The sequence below is a fragment of the Rhinolophus hipposideros genome (genome assembly GCF_964194185.1).
Source record: "Rhinolophus hipposideros genome assembly, chromosome: 6".
In the NCBI taxonomy this organism is placed as follows: Eukaryota; Metazoa; Chordata; class Mammalia; order Chiroptera; family Rhinolophidae; genus Rhinolophus; species Rhinolophus hipposideros.
The window spans coordinates 98,668,284-98,685,692 of record NC_138052.1 but is presented as its reverse complement, the minus strand read 5'-3'; the positions used below and the strand labels follow the sequence as shown (position 1 = coordinate 98,685,692).

At 53.9% G+C, this 17,409-nt stretch overlaps 1 protein-coding gene across 4 annotated transcripts in view; it reads right to left on the bottom strand.

Moving 5' to 3' along the window:
• Positions 1-1,561: 1,561 nt before the first annotated feature.
• MLPH (melanophilin) overlaps positions 1,562-17,409 on the bottom strand; it is a 39,354-nt gene continuing 23,506 nt past the window's right edge. For 2 of the 4 annotated variants that reach the window (XM_081051614.1, XM_081051615.1), the window contains exons 9-16: positions 15,630-15,769; positions 8,403-8,585; positions 7,993-8,148; positions 6,415-6,507; positions 5,490-5,567; positions 5,022-5,079; positions 2,660-2,760; positions 1,562-2,009 (exon numbers count right to left, since the gene is read on the bottom strand). In XM_081051614.1, the coding sequence (XP_080907740.1) occupies positions 1,983-2,009; positions 2,660-2,760; positions 5,022-5,079; positions 5,490-5,567; positions 6,415-6,507; positions 7,993-8,148; positions 8,403-8,585; positions 15,630-15,769 (836 nt within the window). In that variant the 3' untranslated portion in view covers positions 1,562-1,982. Of the gene's footprint in view, positions 2,010-2,659; positions 2,761-3,976; positions 4,167-5,021; positions 5,080-5,405; positions 5,568-6,414; positions 6,508-7,992; positions 8,149-8,402; positions 8,586-15,629; positions 15,770-17,409 lie in introns of all 4 variants that reach the window. The other 2 variants (XR_013993532.1, XR_013993531.1) reach the window with 2 other exon arrangements.

Here is a 17,409-nt window from a genome sequence, read left to right as displayed (position 1 = left end):
CGGTTTGGGAGGCACAGAAGGTGAGCAGTGGGATTGGGGTCGTGGGCCAGGGTTTCTGGCTCCAGAGCTGCGTGGGCCGAGATGGGAGAAGTGGTGAGTTCAGTGGTGGCAGCTGTTAGAGGGGTGGCCCCTCTAGCCACTCAACGAGGCCTTGGCCATGGACGGGATATGGGAGTGAACAGAGTACAGGTGGCTGTGAACAGGTTCTGGGGTACAAGGACTCAGCATCCCTATTACACTAGCATGCCGGGACCTGTCAGGGCAAGCCGACTGTCTCTTCTTAGACTCTTGGGAACTCAACGTTGACTTTAATTTACTTTGTGAAGAAGGAGGAGTGCACATACGATGGACCCCTTTCGTCTATAGCCATCTTTTAGTCGTTTTTGCCTTGGATAGAAGCTACAGGTTTTAACCCGCCTCCATCCTGAGAAGGAGTGCCAGGTCCGCCTTCTCACACCCCACAAACGGTCTGAAGCTGAGTCATTGGATCCACTCACAAGGGGAGCTCTGCAAGCAGCATTTGCACCGGGAATGCGGGAGTGCTGTGGGCCAGCCCTTCGTCACTGAGACCCCGTGGTGACCGTGACAGGATGGGCTCAGGGAAGCACCAAGTTAGTGGTGCAGAGTCTGTACAGCCGGGGGCATCCACCTGTCTGTCCACCTGTCTGTCCACCGGTCCGGAGAAAGTCTCACGGTCGGGGGCCTGGGGCGTCGCTTCTCTGCCTTCCTGGTTTGGTTACAATTTCAACAGAGCAAAAGCACCAGTTGGAGGGAGCTGAGTTAAGCTGACCCTACGTCACTTCAGAAAAGATTGGGGGGCACATAGTAGCTGCAGGGGACGCTTGCCTCACACTCAGGGCTCCACGTCCTCCTCTGCAGAAGGGGCTTAAATTTAACCTGAGGGCTAAATAGGTCAGTGAACCTGTGAAGCCGACAGCCCTGCTCAGTGAGGGGGTGTGATACTGTTTCTATGCGCAGAGGCAGCTCTGGAGGTCGCAGTGGGCTCCCCTTCCAACTGGATGAGCCGCACACACGTGTGCACGTGCACACATGCACACACAAGCATGCACACACTTCTGCACACACACGCACACTTCTGGGTGTCTACCCTGAAGTGCCCGTCAGTCCCAGACTGGCTGAGATGGGGAACTTGGATCATCTATGGACCCGAGGTCAAGTGGCTGGCGGGCATTACTAATTGGCCCTGGCCCTCTGTCCTTCTGGGTCCACCGCAGCGAGTGGCAGTGCCAGGCTGGGAGCCAGTCTTCTGCCCGCCCGTTCAGAACACATCACCCGCCTCTCTCAGCAGGTCCTCTGAGCCTGCGTCTGGGCACTGATCAAATGCTCACTTGCGACGATGTGCGTGGTCTGCCCTTGACCACAGGTAAACTTGAATAGGTGTGTGTGGGGGAACGGGTGGCGGAAATGTCTATTGTTCCCTCATTATTCTGCTGGTCATGAGTCAGTCGCTTGTGTTGATGCCCAATTTCTTTCTCCAATCACACCCACACAGAAACACACACACTCACATCTGTCCACACTGCGACACAGTCAAGAATTTACAGACGGCTGGTGCCATGGCTGAGTCATCCCTTTTCCATTCCATCGGGAAAGCAACATAAGAAAGGCAGCAGTGAAAGGGGTGAAAGATCACACTAAAAAAGGTCTTCTGTGTGTCCTGCAAAAAGTTTAAACAACACTGTCCTAAAGGAAAGCCATCTCAGCTTCGATGTTTCCCACAGATCAGAGCAAGCTGGCAAGGGTGACCTTGGAAGTTGTCAATGAACTTGGGCGAGCAGCTGCTGGCCTGAGGACTATTGTCACTTCACAGGTGGGGTTCCATTAGGGATGGTGATTTTTTTTTCTCCACTGGAAAGTGTAGAGTGGAAAGTGCAAGGCAGTTGGAGGACACATGGCTGTGGGAAGGCAGAGCAAGGTCAGGGCTGCTCTGTCACTCTGTCCCACTCCGACGAGCTTCCCCTTTAGGGCTGGTGGGTCATCACAGGCTTCTGCGAAGTACAAGCACACATGAACACATAAGCATGCACAGATGGACGTGCACACACACACATGGGCATGTGCACAGACACACACACACATGAGCACGCACACACACAGGCGTGCACACAGCTACACACACAAACACATCGACACGTGAGTCAGAAGGCATTAGACAACCCCCTTGGGTTTTACTCAACCCCTCTCTGCTTTTGTTTTCCCAGCTATGAAGTTGGGTCAATGACACTGGCCCTCATCAGATGGGGTGTATGGATAGAAAGTATTTGACCATTTAAAGTTCTGAAACACAGGGAGATGGAGGGAGATACATTCTAATTTGAAAGCATTTCATTTCTCAAGTCCCTGGGTAGCTGGTGGGGTGGTGGGGAGAGTGTCCTCACTGCCTCATGGGCTGTCCCCTCCCCCAGAGTCCTGACTGCCTCATGGGCTATTTCTTTCTCTGAGCTGAGTCCCACCCCAGGGCGACCAGACACCCATCATTGATGTATTCGGTACCTTTAAGAAATGTTTTCAATTTTTGTTTAAATCTTTTACTTTACTTGTTGCTTTATCCCAGTTTTCTTTAAAGACAATATCAACATGTAACTGTGACAGGCCACAGAATTTTGAAGCTGCCCCAGGAAACGGGATGTGACCTTACCGCAAAGCTGTGCCTAGCGGTCCCCCTCTTGCCGTTGGGGTTTCTCTGTGTCAGGGACCCGCGGTACACTGATTTCCGATCAAAGGACTCGCCATCTTCGCCTTTGGGAAAAACAGAGGGGCTTGCGTATTACTCACAAACTCACCAACAAGGGTCTTCGCCTCCTAAGAAATGTAAAAAAGTAGCACAAAAACAGATCCCCTTTTGAGATGTGTTGTCAGCATTAAATAGTTTTAACAAAGGATTTACATTTTAGCCATTGTGCAAATAAACACTTCAGTCTGATTCTTCTTTCTTTGCTTTGGAGCAAATCGTACTGGGACCCAGAAATGTTCACATGAGCAAAACAATAGAAAACGTCATTGCGCTAGTGTCTGGGGTATATGCGCTGCTTTCTTTAATTCTGTGGGCCTGAGGGGTCTTGGGGCACTGACCCTCAGGAGAGGGGGTTTCTCCTGGGGCTTTGGTTGTGAAATGGGGGCATTGGGCCTCAAATCCCAGTCAACTGCGTTCATGGCTGCAGATGAGCAAATGTAGGGTGGGGAGGGGTCCACAGCTGCCCTGCTTCACTTTGCAGGCCTCAGGTGGCCCTGCCCGACTCAGGTGACTGCTCCACAGTGTGCCGGAGCACAGCTCCTCTCCACGGCTCCATCATCGGTGACGTCACGCGAACAGCTTACCAGCCATGGTGACAGCACAGACAGCAGTCATTGGCAAGTGCTACAAGTCAGGGTTCTTTCTCTCCCTCCCTCCTTCCCTTCCTTCCTTTCGAGAGCTGGCTTAACTGCCTACCACTCTATTGTCCCCTTTTGGGCAGGGTACCTTTGCCTCGCGATACATGCCCACTCTGGGACCAACCTCTGTGGAGGGAATTGCTAACCCAGGGATCGCAGCCACCGAGCAGTGAGGACACACGAGGCCCTTCCCACCTTGACACTGCTACACGAGGCCCCGTCTGTGTGGGGGCCACATGCTACTGAGGCTGGCCATGGTGGCAGCAGCGACACACGAAGGGTGAGCAGCCTCAGCTGTGCCATTTAGATCCTGAAATGGCCGCGAGCTCCAGGGGGCCTTGGCGGGGACGTATTGGACTGGACGCAAGAGTCCTCTTGACTGGACACAACCCGTCATAAAGATGGCCCTAGGGACTCACCCCTTGTTCTCTTATGTGAAATGAACCTCTATTTGCATTTTAGCCATGAGACCTGCTGGAAATGCCTCTCCAGGGTCAGCGGTGCTACCCCAGAACCCGGCTGACCCCTCAGCAAGTGGTCTCTCTGGCAAAGTCGCCCTCCTCACTGGTGGCCCTAAATTCACCTGAAAGGGCCTTGGGCAGCAGCTTTGTCCCTGGACTGGCCTGCACGTGTGCCGGGAGCTCGGAGGTGCAGAGAGGCAACTGGCACGGAGGTGGGTGGACACAGGGTATGCAGAGATGCCCCAGGAGGTGCTGGGGGTCCTACTGGGAGAGGTATCACCTCAAAAGGCCGAGAAGGGAGCAAGTAGTGATCTGGCAGAAGGATGGCCCAGGCAAAGGTGAGGAGGCATGTGTCTGCCTGGGTTTCCTGAAACCCCGTGTGCTTGGGAAGGGTGTGCTGTCCAGTGTAGAGGGAGGGGCCTTGGGGCGGGCAGGCTCGGAGGCAGGCAAACGGTGCAAGGACGGAGAGACTGGGCTAGGAAATCCCGCTCCATTCTGCCAGCCGTCATTTGTGAGCAGACGAGGGCCATGAAAAGCCCTCCCTATTGAGACCATGGCTGTGGTGGAGCTGGGACGATGGGGGTGGTGAGAGCAGAGCTCAGATCCCGGGTAACAGGAGGTGCCACGATGACGTAAGGGCCTGAAATCGCTGGACAGGAGGGACTGGACCCTGACCTGAGAACCGGGTCTCCCTCTGGTGACCTGTGGTCGGCCGCCAGGTGAGAAATGGACAAGCACACACGATCCCCCGACAGCCGGGCTGTGTGCTGTGGAGGCAGCCAGGCCTTACGCGGTTCATCCAGGACAAAGATGATGTCCTTGTCACCACCGAGACCTCAAGGGAGCTGAATTATGTCCCGCCCTTTGTGTAAGAAGGTCAGAGCTGTGCACCGTAAGAGGACAACTGACATCCAAAACATGGAAACCACCACCAGCATCACCACCTCGGCCTGGTTACAGCAAGAATTCCAGGTATCCAGACACCAACTCCCTGGGATGGTCCCTGAGGGTGGCCGGAGTGGCACCGGGAGTGTCCTCTGGGCATGGGAGGCCTGAGCTGCTGTATCCCACAGGTCTCACAGAAGCACAGAGCCAGGATTGGCCATTTTCATGCCCCTGAGCTCATCTTCCAGGCCCATGGGGATGAGGAGAGCAGGTGACTCTTACCTTGACTTTTAAGGGAATTACTGAACTCCCTCCTCAGAAGGTGGGGCACGCCCATCGCCTGGAAGAAAGAAGAATCTCTGGGCATCACTCGATTGTCATTTTTAGGACCACTGGGAGCTAATTTTGGGCTTCTCATCATTCTTCCACATTCTAATCGATCAGGTCAGAAGTCTTCTGGCCTTTGGCAATACTTGAACTTTTAACAATATTAAAATGCATGTTATCAATCAATTAAGCATCAAATCTGTTGATGCGTAGCTTCTGGGGAACTGCCAGGGGGTGGCCACAGGGGCACAGGCTGTGAGGCTCCCACCCATGCCCCCTTGTCTCGGTGTGCGTCTCTGAGGCAGCCAAGCTGTGGCCCTGGCCCACTTCTCCACCAACCTGTGCTTGTCACGCTTCTGGAGAAGTTGTGCCAGCCTTTCACTCTTTGTCCAGCCTCCAGAGGTTAAAGGGAATAGCACATACCTTGACCTCATCCGAAGGGTCTGCAGTTGGATCCTTAGGACTCTGGCCAAATTTCCCAGCAAGTCGGGGAAGAAATATCTGGAGGAGAAGGAAGAAGCCTGTACATTATGACTCCTTATGTGGCCTCCAGCCACAGGAGGAAGGGGGAGGGCAGCTGCACAGAGGATGATGTTCTCTCTAAATACTCCGTCAGGACTTCTGGGAAGGCAGAAGTCTTCTCCGCCCCACCAAACCCACACGTGGTGCTCTGGGACTAGGGCGGCCAGGTAGCGAATTAAAGTACAGAACACCCAGTTAGCTCTGAATTCCAGATAAACATTGAATCATTTTTTAGTGTAAGTATGTCCCAAGTAGTGCATGGCATATACTTATACTGGAAAATGATTTGTCGTTTATCTGAAAGTCAACTTCAGCCGGGCGTCCTGTATTTGACCTGGCAATCCCATCAGGGACTCTTCCTGGGGCATCTTTCATATTTGGTCAGATTTCCTCGCCAGTGTGATTTTGTCTGAAAACTCCCGACGTGACTCAGGAGAGGATGGGGGGCTCCAATCCTGCTGTGGGGCAGGTCCCTTCCCAGCCCTTCCCACCCATCTGTTCCGGTCACACCCATCTTAAATTGGCAGGTTTTTGAGCTGCCACCTTCAGATGTCGTCATTCAGGTTGCTTTCTTGGCACTTAAACTCAGTGTGTGCACATGGGTGTGTTTCAGAGTCTCACAGTAGGAGCTGAGTTTCCTTCATTAGGCACTTTTTCCCGTTAGAAACACCAAATAATAAATGGAAAAGAATTCCCACACAGCACAGTTCCCTGATGGCTACTAGGAAACTGAGGCTGGCAATTCAAGGTCGCGGGAGGCAGCTGTGCAGGGTGGCCGTGTGTTCCTGGCTGGGCCCCGCCCCCGGGTGCTGCGGGGTCCACTCACTGGGAGTTTGGACCGCCTCTTGGGCTTTCCCGCCGGCCCTACGGTCAGCCCTGCGGCACGTAAGGCTTCGATCCTGAACTCGATATCCGAAACCTGGGGGAACAACAGACACATGTCACTCGGAGTTCCCATCTCAGCATCAGAGTACTGAAAGGGCGGCTGCCACTAATTTTGCTGTTTCCCATTAAGATTGGGGTCCCAACGAGGTGCACTTCCTGGAGGGGGTCCCATTTCATTCATCTGCCCCAGTTGTAAGGGAGGGGTTGGGTGTTCCTTGTGGGTCACCCCCAGGCAGGAGCACAGGGACTCTGTACATTTTCTGGAAGTGCGTCAGAAGTCTGGCTCCCAGCAAGGATGGGTGGGGGGCAGTGAGTGGGAGAGAGTGACACCCCAGCTCTAAGGGACAGGGCTGTTTTATGGGTAAAGACTTGGCCCTTTGGCACCATTCCCAATCACCCCACTCCCATTGGCACCGCCCTTGCCCTACCCCCTGTTTTAGCTCCCCCTAGAGGCCACTCCTCCCACAGCGGCCAGAGGAAGCTTCTGGAAACAGAAACCCAGCCCCATCACCCCCATTCAGATCCCTGCAATGGCTCCCCCAGCTTTTCTCTGTGGCCCTCAGAGCCCTCTGCAGTCTCCAGTGTCCAGGTTTTACCGCGGATTCCTGAAGGGACCAAGACCAACACACCTCAGGGCTCCTGCACGAGCTGCCTTCCTCTGTAATATCCCTTCCCGACCGCCTCATCTAAGCAGCCCCACCGAGCACTCTGTTAGATTACCCTCACTTCCTGTCTGCACAGCTCTCTTCGGGATCTGAAATAACCTCCTGGTCGTTGGTTTGCTGTCTATCTCCTCCCACTGAAAATGTAAGGGCCATGATGGCAGGGGCCGGGTCTAAGATGGTCACAGCCGTGTCTTTTGGGTCCAGCTCAATGCCTGCCACATTCAGGAGTTTGAAAATTGTTTGCCAGGCACGAGGGAATAAGTGAATGCCGAGTCGTTTGGCTGGCTGGCTGGCCCTGCGCACGGCTCTGGTGACCTGCCCCTTCCCGGGGACCGATGGCCCTTGCTCAAGTGTGGAGGAGTAGGAGTGGGCAGTGCGTGCCGCTCCCTCTGCAGTCTGAGGGGCAGACCCTCTCTTCTCTGTGGGTCCCCAGGGGGAGGACAGAGCAGAACCCAGTTACCTTGGCTGTCCCTGGGAGGCCTGGCTCTGTCTTTTGACCTTTGTATGTTGCTGACACCCCCACCCAAGCTCAAGTTCTGGGTGCACGCTTGGGCTCAAAGGATGACTCTTGTCCAGAGTCTGGTCCTGAGCCTCAGAGCCACCCTGAAATGTAAGCCTGTTCTAGAGAAGTCGTTCCTCATGGGATGGGGCGTGGGGAGTGCCAACATCTTTTCTCCTGTGGCGGCAAACCCTGCCTGCCCCTCCCCACAGCAAATGGGAAAAGGAAAGGACTGGCGGGCACTATTCCCACAGGGACCCCAAGCTCCTGAGCCCCTCAGGGGACCTTCAGGGCCCTGCCACTGTCTATCTTGGGGAGCCAGATAGGGCTGCTGCTCCCAGGGTGGCTGGGCTACCTCGCTCTCCGCCTGCTGAACCTTGGAGGCTGTCACCGCCACTCTGTCCTCCAGCTCAGACAGCTCCTTGTCCGGGGTCCTGGAGAGCTGGATGGGGTCCTGCGAACCCGGGGGCTCCTTTGTCAATCTGTGTGTTTGGCCTGCAGTCATGCACACCTGGAAAGGGGAGCACTGAGCGTGACGAGCAGCATGGGGGGGCCAGCAGATCCTCACCAACAAGGGCCTGTTCCCATGATGCCCTTTTCTCTTCACTTACCAAGCTGGTCAGCCAGGTGGTCAGCCAGAGGCCGGGCACCCCGGGTGGCTCTCATCAGGGACACTTAGTGCCCACCAGGGGTTGGCTGCCTGCCCTGGGCTGGGTTGTTGGCTAAGTTACAAACTGTTGACCCCTGGCCTTTGTCTGGCCTCACCTCTGGGGCAGCCCCGGGGAGGTCCTCTACGGAGGTGCTCCTGTCCAGCTCTGCCCCGTCCTCCTTGCCATCCTCCTCGGACGAGGCCCCTTGGTCACTGATGTTGCTGGTCAGCTCCTCCAGCTTCCTCTTCAGCGTCTCCTCCTCTGTGTCGGCCTCTGTGGGCTCGCTGGCAACTGGACACTGAAACGAACAAGCGAGTGTGTTCGTTTATATATTATATATATTATATATATATTATAAACATATATATTAAATATATATTATATATTTTGTATATATGCACACACATATATATTATATATTATATATGATATGTATGTATATATTATATACATAATTTGTATGTATATGCATATATTATATATATATGTTTTATATATATATAAAATCACCTCTTCTTTATTCATTCAACTATTGATGGGCACTTAGGTTGCATTCATAGCTTGACTACTGTAAATAGTGCTGCAGAGAACATAGGGCTGCATATATCTTTTTAAGTGAGTATTTTGGTTTTCTTTGGATAAATACCCAGAAGTGAAATTGCTGGGTCATACGGCAGCTCGGTTTTTAATTTTTTGAGGAATCTCTGCATTGTTTTCCATAGTGGTTGCACCAATCTGCAATCCCACTAGCATGCACAAGGGTTCCCTTTTCTCCACATCCGCACCAAATAAGAGCCACCTGTTCTGAACGAGGCATTGAGCTTTCCTTGGTGGACATTTTCACAATGAGAGAACAAGTTTTCCCTGTGTCTGTAAATTGGGTCCCCAATCCATTTCCTAGGGTTTTGCACCCCAAAGCTGCCAAACCAAGACCACAGCCTGCACTGTTTCCACCTGGCCAGCTTAGGCTAACAGGATCTGACGATTCGGGGCTCTGGGTCCTCGCTGCTCCCAGGGAAAGCTGCAGTGCACCACAGCCGTGTGACCTCAGCCCCCCTAGAAATGTCGCATCACCTTAGGGCCCTGGGGTAGGTCCCAGACTTGCATAGTGACAATGGCACGTATGTCCACTGTCTGTGGTGTGTCTACACATGCAGGCGCCACGGTGCCCAGTCTCTCGCTCGAGCCTTGTGTTGGCTTTGATAGAGATTACGCTCCGAGATGCTGGCTTGAAGCTGACCCAGAAGCACCCATAGGAACAGTGCAGCTATGACGTTTGGAAAACTGCAAAGTTGTGAGGATGTTGTGGTGACATCGTTTGTGACACAGTGGGTGACACCCATCACAACCTATCCCATGACTAGAGTTATGCCATAAAAACACAAGAATTATAAATAAAATTATCCCAATTGCCTTTTAGAGTCAAAATAACCTTACGGTGGGTGTGAGATTTAAGTCTCCTCCTCCCCCGCCCCACCCCCAGCTGAGGGCAGTTTCTCCCTTTAAAGCTTGCTCAGGCTCCAAATCCTGGAGTCACCTGACTCCTCTTTCTCTTGTCCCGAACAGCCATTCCTGTTGGCTCTGCCTGTAACAGGGACGCAGAACCGCCTCCCATCACCTCCACTGCCTGCTTGGTCCACCGGCCACCTTCTCTTGCCTGGATATCACCTGGCCTCCCATTTCCCCAGCCTGTTCTCAGCACAACAGGCAGAATGATCCCGAAATGTCAGCCAGTAACAGTTCTCCTCGCTCAAACCTCCCCCGAGTAAAAAGCAGAGCCTGGCCATGGCCTCAGAGACCTCTGCCCCTCCTGTCCTCCACCCTGGCCTCAACCCAGCCAGACCCCCTGCCTCTGGCCCCGCTGCTCCACCTTCTCCTGGAAGGGCCGTCCCCTCCACCCGTTGGCTCTATCCTGCACCTCCGCCAGCTTTTTGGGTGAATGAATGCACCTGCCACTGGGGTGCCCCTGACCATCCGATCCCCTCCTCACTTTATTACCTTCCTCCACCTTCCCACCTGCCTGAGACTGGTAAGTAACACCCCAAGGATGGGTCCTGCTCGTCCCTTCACCACCTCTTCCCAGCCCGGACCCCATCCGAGCACAGGCAGCGCCTCAAGTCCTCTGGCTCTCCCCAGTGACAGATCACGTGCCAACTTAGTAACAGCCACGAAGACCCCACATTCACTCACTCATCTGCTGGCATTCCCTCATTCTGCCTTTCTGTGCCTTCCTCTGGCCCACAAAGCAGACTGTAGAGTGTGGGAAGAGGGCCCCATCAGCCGCCCCCTGCTCCAAGCCCTCACTCTGGAATCTGAGCGCCTACATCGTCCCTGCCTCTCGGGAGTGAGCTGCCGCTGACATTGGAGCTTGGATGGACGCAGAGGCCTCTCCCCCAGGACCCTACAAAGGAATACGTTGGCCCCACAGCGCCCTCGGGCCAGGCCCGTCCCCCTCGGCAACACAGGGCAGTGCTCACGGTCGGGTGAAGTCATATTCTGTGTGGATGAAACCTCTTAGGACTGACCACAGGCCTCGCAGACAACGTGGACGCGCCAGTTCCAGGGAGCCAGTGAGGAGGTGGCACGATAGCGGACACTTTTCCACGAGAACCCACTTTTATGAGGAAGCTCAAGCACCCAGTCTCCTCAGAGGCCACAGGTGATGAGCTCCCCTGTGACGTCTGACTGGTGAATCCTACTGGGTCTGATGGGGACAGAACCTTCTCCCAAGTAAATGGGACTGGGAGCTGTGGACCTGTGTAGGACCCGGGAGCTGATGCCGCCATGAGGCCGGACAGAGGGGAGCTGACGGGAGGGGGAGATTTATGAATTGCTGGGCACGTGGCACGTGGGCTGGACCCAGGTCCCCACCTGCCAGAGCCCTGTGCCCTCACAGCCCAAGCTGTGGCCTCCCCACTCTGCTCTTCCCTCACCCCACCCCCAGCCCTAGCTCTAGCTCTAGCTTTACCTAGAGCTCTTTCTCTAGAGTCCTGGCCCCAAGAGAGGCGTGCACCTGCAAACTTAGGGTGCTGCGAGAGGAGAGTGCCCAGGTGCTGGGCCCATGGCTGTGGTGCAGGGAAAGGGCCCTGGGCTGAGAACAACCCCACCCCTCAGTCCGTCTCAGTCTCAGACACACACACACACACACACAAGTGCGTTAGGCCAGGGGGTGTCCTGTCTCCTCCCTGAGAGGTCGCCCTGCAGTGCAGAGCACATAGTCACAGTGGAAGGAGACCCCCGCTACTCGGATGCGCTGTAGGGCCCAGGCGGGTTCCCCAGGTTCCCTGTCGCTCTGACTTCCCAGCCCCGCTGTCGTCACATGGGCTCTGAGGCTGTCACACATTCATCTCTCCCGAGTTCTCTCACCCCCTTTGCTGGGCCCGCAGGCGCCCAAGCTCTCGGCCAGGCAGACAGCAGGGACTGGCTGGGGCAACCCCACTCGCGCTGTGTGGGGAAACCCGCCTGGCTGTCAGCCTGCATAAAGCGCTAGGCTTACAGTCTGGAAGGCGCCAGAGGTCCTTCCCCTCAAAGGTTTGTTGGCATTGCAACCTCATTTGTCCACAGGCTCAGGGCCCTGTGTCCTCAGCCGGGTGGGATGAGCAGTAGGAAGAAGTGCTGTTCTCCAGGTGGCCGGCAGACTTTCCCCCACTGACACGTGAAAGCTCTGCAGCACAGGGACAGAAACTGTGGCTCGGGACACAAATCCCGAGTGGCACCAAATCCCAAGCAGTGGATGGAAAGCTAAGGCCACCCCCCCACCCCCGGGCATAGCCTAGGAGGGGTAACCATAACACACATCCCTTTTCTCCCACCAAGGGTTCTGGAGCAGTACCAGGAGCGGGGACATGGGTGTGTGTGGTGTTTGTGAATGAAGCAGGAGAGGTGACAAATTCGGCAAGACTAGGAAGCTGGGCCTGAAAGGCCTAAGGCATGTCATTATAACCCCTGTCACCGCGGTCCTGATCAGCACAGGAAGAGTGAATTGACCAGCCCAGGCTGATCAAACTCAAAGTCATTATCTGGCAAGAGGCTTGGGTCACTTGTGGGCCAGGAGACACACCAGGTGACAACCTGAAGTGACTAAACGAACAAGTTCCTGATCCCTTGAGTCACCAGGCTCTTGAGTCACCAGAGTCTATTAGCTCCCAGATAGGGACACAAGAAAATCAATTCTGCAGTTTTCTTCCACGCCCAGCAAATGTGTCCTTCCTGCCATTATCTCCTTCGTGGCTCACCTTGTTTCAGAAGAGGGGCACGGCACTTGCAGGTCGTAAGATGCTTCTGCGTTGTTCGGTGGGTAATTAGTTTGAACTTCACAGCGCTGGGGGCTCTGAGTGGGCACATCTGCCCCAAGACTAGGGTTTCCGCTCAGGGGTGGCCATCAAGTGGCTGCTTGTAATTGAGAGCTCTGCTCACAGTCGGAGTCTAAAGAGATTGCGATCGATGCCCTTGGCGGAGAGTGCCCAGCAGACAGGCTTTGTTTCCCCGAGGAGAGCAGAGCACGTGGAACATGTGGCCTCTACTTCAGACCCAGAGAGGAAGAGCCCAACCCACCCAGAGTCTGACCCTGTCATTGTGAAGTGTTACCTCCAGAGTGAAGAAGAAAGAAAAACATCCGACGACAACCTGGATCATGCTCACTGAAGTTGGGGAAGGTGGGCAGGAGTTGGGGACAGCAGGCGCCAGGCCAGAAAGGGCTCTGCAGTTCTCAGGGCTGCTCTCCGCGCTGGCCCGGTGGCTCCAGGCCTCACAGGAAAAGGGGAGGGTGGCCTCCGGGCCAGCGTGGACGCCGCGGACACAATACAACCCTGGCTTCTATCTGGTGTCGAGAGCTGCTGCGCCCTAACAGACATCCCCACGGAACACGTGCTTGTCAGGGGCTCATAAGCCGCCTCCAGGAAGCTGGCTGTGCCTTCTCCCTCTGCCCAAAGTGGCAACTATTTTGGCGGCAGTGTCTGCCCCCGTTTGAGCTCCAACTGTCAGCATTAGCACGTTACTAAGACACATATGGACGTAAAACTCGATATGAACTCTTGGAGCTTTCAACTCATGTACAACGAAACCAAATTTTGCAATTTGCAAATGCAATGCAGACATAGGCCATAGATTAAAACGAACAACCATAATTTGGCACAGGCGGCCTTTGTGGGGAAACCGAGGCAGTGTCTGTGGCCTGCGCACAGCATGAATGGCCCTGGGGCTGGCTCTCGGGAGTGGGGGCTCACTCCCCACCGTGTTGGGGGGTTGCATGCCAGGGCTCCATTTCCTGCCCCATGGACGTATCTTTCGTACAGCGTGCTATCCTGTCTTCGGCCTTCTCTTGGCAGGAGGATTATTTGTAGAAAGTCTTTCCTGAATATTCCTTACCCTTGAAGTCCTAACCATGGGTACAAACGCAGAGACAGGCAACAGATCCCGTTCAGACTCACCCCAATAAAACACTGTCCTTGGAACTCTTGGCTCCAAGGGCATGTCTGTGAGTCCTGGGTTTGGAAGCTCTGCTCTGAGGGGGCAGAAGTCGGGCCCCCCCCAGGCCCCGCAGTGGCCCCTTCACAAAGGCCCCTAGGAGTCTGTGGTTCTCAGTGCTGCGAGAATGCGCTGTCCTTGGAGGCACTATTTATGCTGCCTGGTTCCCCTGGTATAAAGATGCACGGGACATTTTAGGGGAGATGCTAGTTGAAGTAAACAGAGTCAATAGAAATACATGAAGGAAAATAATTCCAGAGACAAGATACAAGCATAGAATAGAGAATAATTCAAGGAGCCATGAAGGATGACTACTATCAGCTGGGTAGATATGGATTTTACCGAAAGTTACTAAAGTTGCTAAATTAAAAACTTACTGAAAATAGACAACTTAATTCTGGTCTTTACCCCATTGTCTTCTGGCTCGAGGACTGGGAGGTCCTCTGCCAGCCGAGGTGCTGCTACACAGGGAGGTCTCCATCCGGGGAGGTCTCCATCCTGCTTAACATTTGGTGAGTCTCTCCACCTGACTGCCCAGAGCTCGGCCTAGGGGTTCCGCAAAGGGGAGCTCCAGAAATGTACCCCCCAAATCTCCCAGGAGGGTCCCAGAGGGAGCCTGTGCCCTGCACTAACCCAGGTTCCTGCGAACGTGCGTGCGACCAGCCCAGTGTGGTGATGGCTCAGGAGTCTGCCTGCAGGGCAGGGCCCACTCAGCTTGTCTCGGTTTCATGCTGCGAGGGTCATCAGTGACAAAACGGCCCCAGTCCCATGATGTTGTCCATAGGAGTCAGGGCCACATCAGAGATCGGGTGACTGTATCAAACTAGGGGTGACGATGTTCCCATACGAAACGTGATTGCCTTTTCCCTAATACAAAGTACTTGCTCAGATGTAAATCAATTGTCTGTAAACAGGGTCATGGTTTACACTGAGTCAGGGGAAGCCGTGGTATCAAAGGGGCCTGTGATGAGGTATTTCATAAAACAGCATCCACAACACGATTCTCATTTAACAGGTCTTTAGTACATTACGCTGAAGTTTCTTACAGACTGCCAACGGTATAAAGTAACACATTATTTTTTCCTCTTGTAAAAGACATAATACTTGATAGGCTATAAAATATACCAGGGGTGCCAAAAAAAAGTATACACATTTTAAGTGATGTTATCTATACTCAAGCAGTAGTTCGCCGTCACCAGAAGTGTCTGGACGCTGATGGGAACCACTCTGAGTACCTCTTGTCATTGCAGAAGCCACACGTGACTTGTCTTCATCTTTTGTCATCGGCATATATTGAGTATTACAATTTTAATACAGTTTTCCTTTCTTAAAATGTGTATCATTTTGTTTGGTGTCCTCTGTATATTCTCATGAGAAGGAAGGAAACGCTGACACCCGCTACAATGTGCATGACCCTTGGAATCCTGATGCAGAGAGAAACCCGACGCAGAAGGCCACATATTGTCTGGTTTCATTGACATGAGATGTCCAGAACAGCAACTCCACAGAGACAGGAAGCAGGTTGGCGTGGCCAGGCCGGGGGAGGGCGCATGGGAGTGACTGCCGACAGGGACGGGCTCTCCTTTGGGTGGTGACAGTGTTTTGGAGCCGACTGAGGCGGTGTTTGTACAACATTGTGAATGTCCTAACTGCAACTGCACTGTACACGTTAAAATGGTTAATTTATGTTACGTGAATTTGCCTTTGATAAACAATGTATATTTGATGCCATTGCATATCGCTATTACGCTATTACACAGGTTGTGCAATCTTACAGTTGGGAAACATTGAGAGCTTAGTTCTCTGACATGACTTGGTGTTAAGGTAAGAAGGCTCCACCTGCAGGAGCCACAGGAGCTCTTCCCAGACACAGTACCTGGCTCTCGGATGACGTCCGGCCTCTCCGTTTGGAATGGTGGGCGGCCAGCCTGTGAGCCCAGGTGCTTTCTTCGTCCGAGGTGTCCACATCGGCCAGGTACTGGGAGGGGAGCTGCTCATCCCCGATGACGTTTGTCCCTGTGGAGTGACAGTGGGTTTGGCTTATTTGGGTTGAAAGGCTGAAAGCCAATGGACATGATTTTTCCATCGAAGAAAAATGAGAGATCAAAGAAAAGGAAGACACGATGATATCCCTTTGATGTTATGGCGCTGAGATCCTTAACAGAAATAAGAAAGGAGCAGACTCCGGTCCCACATGAGGATACAGAGGCCCTGGCCCCAGCACACGCCGTGAATCTTGAAGCCACGTTAGCAAAGCAAATGTAACATAATGAGCCCACACCAAGTTCCACCTGCGTGTGCGTGGGGGGTGGCAGACACGGGTCCTGGAAGTATCCATGAGTAGAGGTGACTTCAGGAAGTCTTTGCACCTTGGTCACTGCAGCCTGATTATGTGCCAGAACAGCGATTGGCAGACTTTCGTCGGCATGAGTCACCGTGGAGGCTTGAAATGCTAATTCCTGGGCTCCAGTGCAGGGAAGCTCACTGTCCGTATGTCCTCACTGGTTAGTACCCACCGGGACGGCCACATGGGACATGGGGGCAGGAGTGTGGGGGGCTGCCCCTCACGGCGAGGGTAGCGCACAGGAGACCGTGCACGCAAGTTGCATGTGCATGAGCTGCTTCTGTACTTGGCATGCAGCGGGCGTGGGAATTCTGCCAACCCCCGAGTGGGCCTGGAAGGGGGCCCACGCTCCAGGTGAGACTTCAGCCCTGGTGACACTTGGGCTTCAGCCTGGGGGACCCTGCGCTGAGTTACAATTAAGCCGTGCCTGGACTCCCGGCCCACAGTGAGATGACAAACGTGTCTGGTTCTAAGCCAGTAAGTTTGTGATAATTTGTTACAAAGCACCAGTTAGCAGATACAACCATCTCGCTGAATGTCTACGTTAGGCTTTGTGATGCGTTAGGCCTCATTCACCCCTCTTTTACAATGAGGAACCTGAGGCACGGAAGTTAAGCGGTTTGATCAAGGAGCGTACCCTATTTGGTTAAATCTCGGGCTGCATGATGGACTGTTCAGAAAGCGACAACACTGCCTATCAACCTCCAACACACTCCTTTCTTCCCACATCCACAGTGCGATACTCCCAATTCAAAGGATGAGGCAAAAATGCGTCTTAGAATCAATGAAATAGGGTAGTGGGTCGGTCAGCAGAGCCAGGCTCGAAGCTCAGAGCTGCCTGTCTCACAGGCGCCTTTTCTCAGCGTGAGCCAGTCTCTGTCCCCCCCTTCTACCCGGTCCTACCACCCTCCCACCCCCGTGCCCACATCTTGGGTGATTTGGGGTCATGGGAGGAAATGAGTGTGTCCACGTCTGGATCCCACGACTCAGTCAATGTAGATTCATTTACTCCCTGTTTAGGGGGCAGTATAGCCCGCCTATCCTCCCCCCCATGCCCCCAGGGTCTTAATCGGTGTGGAGATCATGAGATTATGGTCTCTGTAATATAATGAAAAGGGAGCATGGAAAGTGGACCATCTTCCTGGCAGACAGTGTCTTAACCACATTTCTCAGCCGCATGCTCCACCACGTGGGGCACATCAGTGGGAAGGCTATGCTGCGTCTGTAATCTTATTGGTTCCTCCATCCTGGGGCGCCTGAACTCCCGAACCCAGTGTGCACGCTCCCACAGGGCACAAGAAAAGACAGCAGC